Source organism: Zalophus californianus, chromosome 3 (assembly GCF_009762305.2).
Source record: "Zalophus californianus isolate mZalCal1 chromosome 3, mZalCal1.pri.v2, whole genome shotgun sequence".
Taxonomy (NCBI): domain Eukaryota; kingdom Metazoa; phylum Chordata; class Mammalia; order Carnivora; family Otariidae; genus Zalophus; species Zalophus californianus.
Window position 1 is genome coordinate 102840865 of NC_045597.1, and position 7906 is coordinate 102848770.

Below are 7906 nucleotides of genomic sequence, written 5' to 3' on the forward strand. Positions count from 1 at the left end.
TTCCCTTTAATTAAGAGTGTTGATGAGTTGGGTTCTAGTTAATTGAACTGTAATATGTAAATCAACTTAATCGTGGACTGGCTCTACCAGATAAACACCCAGCACCTGGTATGGTTTGGTTGAGCACCTTTATTTGTTTGATTTTGAAAAATCTTTCCCCCTTCTGTGGATTCTTAATATTGTAGATCCCTCAACTCAGCCTGCAAATACTTTGCGTTTTCAGTTGAAAGAAGGATTTTCAGAAGGTTTTAGATTTTAATTGTTGGACTTAATAGGATTGCTTTAAATTAATCCAAGTCACTTGCAGACAATGGAACAATGGCCTGGTACCTCATCACTCCTTGTTTATTTTTTAAATAAAAGGAGCAAAGTGGGACATGTTCCAAATTGAGTCACAGGCTGGGGTGAGGATTAACTGAGTAAACATTGTGGTCTTTGGGGAGACAGATATTGGGTGGGAGCTAGAAAATCTGCAGCAGTCACCCTTTACGATTTGTTTCCCTTTGTGCAATGTCTTCCTAGCATAGCATGAGAGAAGACAAACAGAAAGACATGTTCGTTATGACAAAGTGACGTTGAAGTAAAGGTGAAAGAAAATGGTGTGTGTTGAGTAAGGGGGCATGAGAATACATTGAAGTGAGACGAGGTAGAGGTGCTAAAGGGAGACTTTGGAACTCTGTCCGTTGATAATTTCATGGAATTATACTGTTTGGATATACCCTTATTTTCATGATCATTATCATCCTGTGACCCTCATCTTGAAAAAGCATTCTCAATCTTGAGCACTATGGACACTTTGGGCTGGATAATTGTAGAATGTTGAGCAGCATCCCTGCCCCCTACCCACTAGATGCCAGTAGCACTTTACCCACCCATCCCAGTATAATAACCCAAAATGTTTCCAGAGTTTATCAAATATTTCTTGGGGGGCAACCCCTGTCCCCCAACCTGCCCTGCCCAGTTGAGAGCTACTGCTTTGAAAGGATTCATTTCAACAATGTTCTCTTAGGCTGTGCTCATGGAAAGGTCATTCCTCTGGCTAACTTTTGAATCTCCAGCACCGACTGGCTAAGCCACATTGACAGCCAAGTAGAGTCCTCCTCAAAGTGGGCTCGGTACATCCCTATGATGCCAGGCTGCAATGTCACATTTTTAAGTGTTGGGGGGATGCCTAGATTATTTTCTAAGGTAATATGAATTTTGTCTCCAGTGGTCCTTGCCCCTCCTCAGTATTACATGGACGTAATGACAACTCAATTCTGTTTGTGGAGACTTTACTATCTGACAATAAGCTTGGAGAAAGTCAAGCTTGTTAGATTGTTAAAAATAAAACCTGTAGGTTATCCTCTTAAAAGGGTACCCCAGAGTTATTATTTTAACATAGGCATAAGCACAAAAGGAGGCTGAGAAGCCCACAGTAGGGGGAGGTGAATTGCCCAGTGGCATTTTAGGAAAACAAAGGCTTTGCAAGATAAAAACATCTTTCCTCCCCAGTTACAGGCTTAATGTTATTAATAACTCAGATGTCATATTTATGCCATTAGTGGCAGCATGCATACAATTTAAATATTTTATCTTCCATTATACAACTCTGGATCTACATTACTGACTTTCAAGGGCCCCATTCATAAGGGATGAGGAGAGAGAACAATCAGCTACTTCATGCAAGGGCTGGCTAGCAGACTGGGTTTCCCAGCATTGTCGGACAAACCACGACACAGGGAATGCTTTGGAGCCACTTGGAACATGGCAGGGTAGGGACAGAGAATGATGGGGGGTGGAGCTTTCGGGGCAAGGAGAGAGCCAAACCTTTTTTTCTCTTTAAAAGAGTTATCCCACCTTTGTTCCACGGGAGAATGAAATATCCATTAAGACTGGTGACACTGGGAATTTTGTTTCAGCTCAGTTCCTTTTGTTGTGACTCCAGGGTAAAGGAGAGGAATCTGGGGTGACTAGGTTTCAAGCCAAGAGGAGAAAGAAAACGAATTCCTTCCAAGAATTTCTTCTATTGTCTCAAGAATAAATATTTATAGAGAAAGTTCAAGTGAAGTCTTTTACAATGGTCATGGTTTTAAGACTAAGCCTTCCAAAGAGTACATGTAAAACTATGCTTAAATGAAGGGTGATCCAATTAGGCTTCCCAGGGAAAAACCAAGAAACCTCAAGATAATTTCCTATATAAAATCTAATTGTGTTCTCAAGTGGAATAGGAATACCACTCTGAATTATTCCAGATCCATAGACTGCAGCAGAAATGTACAGCCAAATTGGATTCTATTTTAAGTAATTAAGTTATTTCCCTTCACAGGATCTATAATTTGCCTTCAACAAATGTGATTTGCCTCAGAAAGATAATACATTGCAATTTTTCCTCCAAAATAGATTTTCTGTGCCAGAAACAATTATGAAAAGTAGACCAAATATTGCCTTGATTATATCCTGGTTATTATCTTTTGAGTGCACGTCTGGAGTGCCCTGTTTGTGTTCCAAAATGAGATAGGGAGATAGGTATGGCTGCTTTATCATTTAGAAGTTATCTTTAAGTGGAGACCTGAGCTGAAATTTACTTAAGAGCCTGGGGCTTGCACAACGCTAGTGTAAATAGCTACGGGTATTACTACATACGACTCCAAAATCTTGTGCAAAATGTGGCCAGTGAGGAGCTTGGTTCAATGGACCTTTCTTCTGAGCTCTGAAAGCACCGATTTAACTTTTATCTGCTTGGTTAAACCCTTGAGGTGCTAGGTGTTACAATAGATTAAGTGTTGAGATTTGCATAGAAGATATTGCAAGAGGGGTATTTTTGGCCTGGTTAATTTTATGAAGAAAACATTCACTTTTGGCTTTATCTTCAGTAACAGATCAGTTGACTTATGACCAGGTGTTCTGGGGAACAACAGTGGTATGGTGAATAGCATGGGGTGAAACGATGGGTGGAATCAACTCCTGGTTTGTCCCCTTGAAAGTGCCAGTTACAGAAAGTCTATGAATCTCAGTTCCTTTGTTTTTGGAAAGGGAATGATGGTATCTAGATTGAGAGAATCAGAGGAGAAAAGCATACTAGGTTTGGCACAGCACAGACCTGGATTATACAAGGGGTCAGTCGTAGTAAAATCGAAAACATGGTGGGTTGCAGACCTTTTCTCATTTACACACACTTATCCTTCAGAAAGATTCTTTTTCATAGGAATAGGAAACTGGCTGGACGTTTCTAAAGTCTAGGAGTTGAAAGTGGTTGAGACTTAAGATTCTGAAGACAGATTCCCTGGTTTGGGATACTGGCTGTGCTGCTTACCATGCCTTTAACCAGGTCACTTGGGATTTCTGTGCCTCAGTTTCCTGCTCTACAAACTGTAGTTCTACTATTAATAATTGAGCCAGAGTTCCTGTCATAGAATTATGATAAGGGCTAAGCAAAATATTACAACAACCAGGACAGGACCTGACATGCCATAAATATATTATTATTTTTGACTCCTGTTAGCCAAAGGAATGTCAACAGAACTCAGAACATAACGCTGACTAAGTTTATCATGAACTTTTATTAACAACTTAATACAAGACTGTACATTGTAGGTGCTGAAATCAGTCCACTTCTGAAAACTGAAAAACCAGCATTTCTATACCACACCAGGCTTTGGTTATAAGTGCCACCTTCTACAGCAAAATCACATAGTGTAACCAAACAATTTAAGAACAGGAAAAATAAAATGTTCCACTGGAATGGAGAGATTATTTATGTACAAACAGCTGAGGATCATTTCTAGCTTAAGTGATTCACTACACACTCTGGAATGTTCAGTTCCCTTTTCTACAGTCCTACAACCAGACATACAGCAACTAAGAACTTGGCCACAGGTCCTGCCTACAGACATTCATCCACATGAAAAACAAAAAAAAAACCACATTTATATAAATAAGTCAGTTAAACCTCACAAAAACTAAAGAAACACAAGAAAAAAATCCAATAAAAAACTGTACAGTTTCGGTCAGTCTTTTATATCTGAAAAAATGTGTAACATAAAAAAAAAAGTTCTTTAATGTATACAAGTCTTTTTGCTCAGTGTTAGCTGGAGTGAAAACTTGAAGACTCGGACTCGGTTGAAACAGAAGAATGTCCTCCCCGCTTCCCTTTGGAAAGGATCTTGAGGCTGGACCCTCTGCTCACAGAGGTGAGTGCATGCTGAGCAGAGGTTTTAAATTTGGCTCCAAGGAAGGCATAGAGGATGGGGTTCAGGCAGCAGTGGAAAAAGGCTAGGGCCTCAGTGATGGAAATCCACTTGTGCACAGTGCTCTCAAACTCACATCCTTGCTTGATGATTTCCAGGAGGATGAAGGAATCAATGCTGATCCCAATGTAGTAGGGCAGCCAGCAGGCAAAGAAAGCCAGAATGAGGATAACTGTGGTCTTGAGGGCCTTGCGCTTCTGGTAGCCCTTAGAGTGTGACAGCTTGGAGATGATAATGCAGTAGCAGGACAGGATGACGATGCCTGGCAGGATAAGGCCAACCATGATGTGCTGGAACTGGAACACCACCAACCACGAGTCGTTGGGATAGAAGCGGTCACAGATATACCTCCCATCGGCCTCCCTGACATTGGCAAAGATGAAATCAGGAATGGTCAACAGGAGAGCAGGTATCCAGACGCCAACGTAGACCACCTTTTCAGCCAACAGCTTCCTTGGCCTCTGACTGTTGGTGGCATGGACAATAGCCAAGTACCGGTCCAGACTGATGAAGGCCAGGATGAGAACACTGCTATAGAGGTTGACTGTATAGATGACATGGACTGCCTTGCACAGGAACTTTCCGAAGTACCAATTCGCCACAGCATCAACTGCCCAGAAGGGAAGCGTGAGGACAAAAAGGAGGTCTGCCACAGACAGGTGCAGTCTGTACTTGTCTGTCATGCTTCTCAGTTTCTTCTGGTAACCCATCACCAGGATGACCAATCCATTGCCCACTATGCCAGTCAAGAAGATGATGGAGTAGACCGTGGGCAGAAAGATTCGGTTGAAATGGGCATTTTCCTCCCGGAAGCAGGGTTCCTTCATGGAGTCATAGTCGCCTGAGCCCAAGTCATCTTCTGTGTAGTTATCTGAAGGGTCTATCTGCAAAAGAGGCAAGGGAATGGACATTAACTTTCACGTTCAGCTGGCATTCTCCCAAGTTCAAAAAAATGTTTCTGCAATTTTTAAATAGTAATTTATAAAACTAACTCATCCCAGCCTTCTTCAGGACATTCTGCTCCCAATGAAATAGTGAGGGAAGAGCACAAGAGAATTATTATAGACTCCTACTACCCTCCTCCCTATCCTCCCCCAGAGTCAGTTCATTATATCCTTCTTTAGTAGAACCAATTACAAAATTCTTTGTTTAGAACAAAAGGGCGCTAAGATTCTGAGGGTTTCAAAGTCACATCTTTGCTAACTGTTCCACCCCGCCCACTGGGGAAGAAAAAAACCTTGGGAGGGAAAATACCAAAACAAAACACAAAGAGGCCACTCCTAGGCTGCGTGGATGGGGGGTGGGTGGGGGCGGTGGGGGTGCAGGTGAGGAGTGGGAATAGAAGCTTGTGTTCTGAGGAGCTGGGATTAATTTTCTATATGAAGATTCACCAGGACAGGGAAAAGGGGAGGAAGGAGCTGGGCGGGGGGGGGGGGGGGGCAAAACTTTCTCCTAAGGCGCAAAACATTGTCTTCCCCTCGCTTGTCTAAACACAAACCATTCTGGGCGCCTGGGTGGCTCAGATGGTCTGCCTTCAGCTCAGGTCATGATCCCAGAGTCCCAGGATCGGTCCCGCATCGGGCTCCCTGCTCCTTGGGAGCCTGCTTCTCCCTCTGCCTCTCTCTCTCTCTGTCTCTCATGAATAAATAAATAAAATCTTTAAAAATAAATAAATAAGCACACACCATTCTGTACTTCAAGCAACATGTAATGGGGAAGGAGAATACGCCTTAAACGAAGAGTCTTTAGCGCTTGGGCTATTGAACAGGGGTGTTAGAAGAGGATACTGCCCCACACACATGCCCGCAGCTGGTGCCCCTCAGGGGCATGGGTGTCTCTGGCGCGTTTCGGACGTTAGGGAGTGCAGCATTTTACTGGGAGGGGAAGGTCACGGGGTCTGCACTCAGTCCTCGCCCCAAGTTTCATTTCCTCACTCTCCCGGATCGCTTCCCACCCCGCCACTGACCCAGTAAATGGGGTCTGCAGCTGGAAGCCTCCAGGCGGAGGGCGCACCAAGGGCCGGGTGGTCCAACTCCCGACCTCCGCGGCTGCCCACCACGCCCACGCCCACCGCCAGCCGCAGCAGCTCCCAGGGTTCCACCCGGCAGCTCGCCAAGTTCAGTCTCACAGGGTGCTGGGGAGGGAATGGGCGGCTCCTCCGTAAACGCCTTTGAATTGCGCGCCGCTGGGGGAAACTAAAAGCCTTCCTGGTAAGGGGTTTTCAAAAGTCTCCAGGAAACCACCAACGGTTAAAAAGCGCAATTGGGATCGATGAGAGCCAAACGGTCTCCCCACTTGCACCTGCCCGTCTGCGCCGCAACTACCGCCAACCCACTTGCCCTCCCAAGTCCTCACTCCACCCCGATCCCCGCCGAGCACACCTCTCGGTCATGCTGCGCAGTGACTGCTTAATACTCCTCCCTCTGTACTATCCCAAACTACCGAACCCCGGGGTCCACTCGCGGCGCTTCCGATGCCCGCGAGGTCTCTCCCTCAATCCCAAGGCGCGCGGGCTGCTCCTGGCCACCTCCCTGCTGCGGCCAATTCTCAGACCTCTCTCAGGCAAGCAGCACCTTGGGTCCGCCCGCCTTTCCCGCCCTCTGCTCACTGTGCGGTGGGCGGGGGGGGGGGGGGGCCGCTAATGACACAGCTCCTCAGGCGGTGCAGAGTTTAGCGAACACGCGCCTAGCCTCAAGAGTGGTCCGCAGGAGCTTTTGCCTGAAATTAACCAGGGGTGCCGTCTGGCTCTGGGAACTCAGCCGCAGCGCACCGCCCTCCACCTCTAAATTCAGATCTAACTTAAAAGCAACCCTTCCCCTCCCCTGCGGGAGAGACCTTTGGTCGCTGTCCGGGGGCAGGGCGCACGCCTTCTCTGCACTTGTGCACGGAACGTTCTTATGTTTGCAAACAGCGTGCAACCCTAGCGCGCACCGCAGGACTCAAGGGGTAGACACATGCAGCCACCGAAAAGGTCCTTCCAGTCTTTTCTCCTCTACTTACTAAGTAAAAGATTCCAATCCTACCCCCCTCCTCCAGCGTAACCAAGCACACGAAAACTCCTTTCCACGCTCCTTCTCCGGGGTACCGGCACCTCCCCTGTTCTGGTCGCTTCTGCCCGCTCGGAGAGCGCTCTAAGTTTACGTGTTTGTACGTTTAAGAAAAAGCAGGTTGAAACTGGACTTACACGGAACCCGTCCATGGTAACTGCTCGCTCTCCAGCCGCAGTGGCTACCGGAGCAACCAAGTCGTCGGGGTCACTTTGCTACCTGCTGCCGCAGACAACAGACTGAAGTTTCTGGGTGAAGCTGGACTTTTATAAAAACACGCTTGGCAGGCGGCGCATGCGCCGCGCGGGTGCACGGGCGGGGCAGGGAAAAGGGAGGTGGGGTGCGGGAAAGGGGCCAGACGTGGGGGAGGAGGGCTTCTGGGAGGGGCGGGGGCGAGCACTCCTGCAGTCCCAGTGAGGTTAATTGGGGTAAACCTGGGAATCCCCTGAGCGGCTGCTGTTAGCTGGAGGTCACCTTGTGAGTCTTGAGCTGTGGAGGGCCTCCCGGAGGCGTTCCCAACTTGGGAAAGCTGCTTGCGCCTGAAGGGAGGTGGGAAGCGCGGGCGACCAACGCGTCCCTATGTGGCGCATCCATCCTTGCTCACGTGGATGGAATTCCAGACCCGGGAAT

At 46.9% G+C, this 7906-nt stretch overlaps 1 protein-coding gene across 2 annotated transcripts; it reads right to left on the reverse strand.

The window, feature by feature from the left end:
* Positions 1 to 3523: 3523 nt before the first annotated feature.
* Positions 3524 to 7539, reverse strand: CXCR4 (C-X-C motif chemokine receptor 4). Of its 2 annotated transcripts, none has more exons than XM_027588080.1 (2): positions 7414 to 7539; positions 3524 to 5113 (listed from the first exon to the last, which is right to left on the reverse strand). In XM_027588080.1, exons 1-2 carry the CDS (start codon positions 7426 to 7428, stop codon positions 4067 to 4069), a joined length of 1062 nt encoding a protein of 353 aa, XP_027443881.1. In that variant the 5' UTR covers positions 7429 to 7539; the 3' UTR covers positions 3524 to 4066. The 2 variants fall into 2 exon arrangements, with proteins under 2 accessions (XP_027443881.1, XP_027443882.1); XM_027588081.1 differs by having other exon boundaries at positions 3524 to 5109; positions 7414 to 7505.
* Positions 7540 to 7906: the final 367 nt, after the last annotated feature.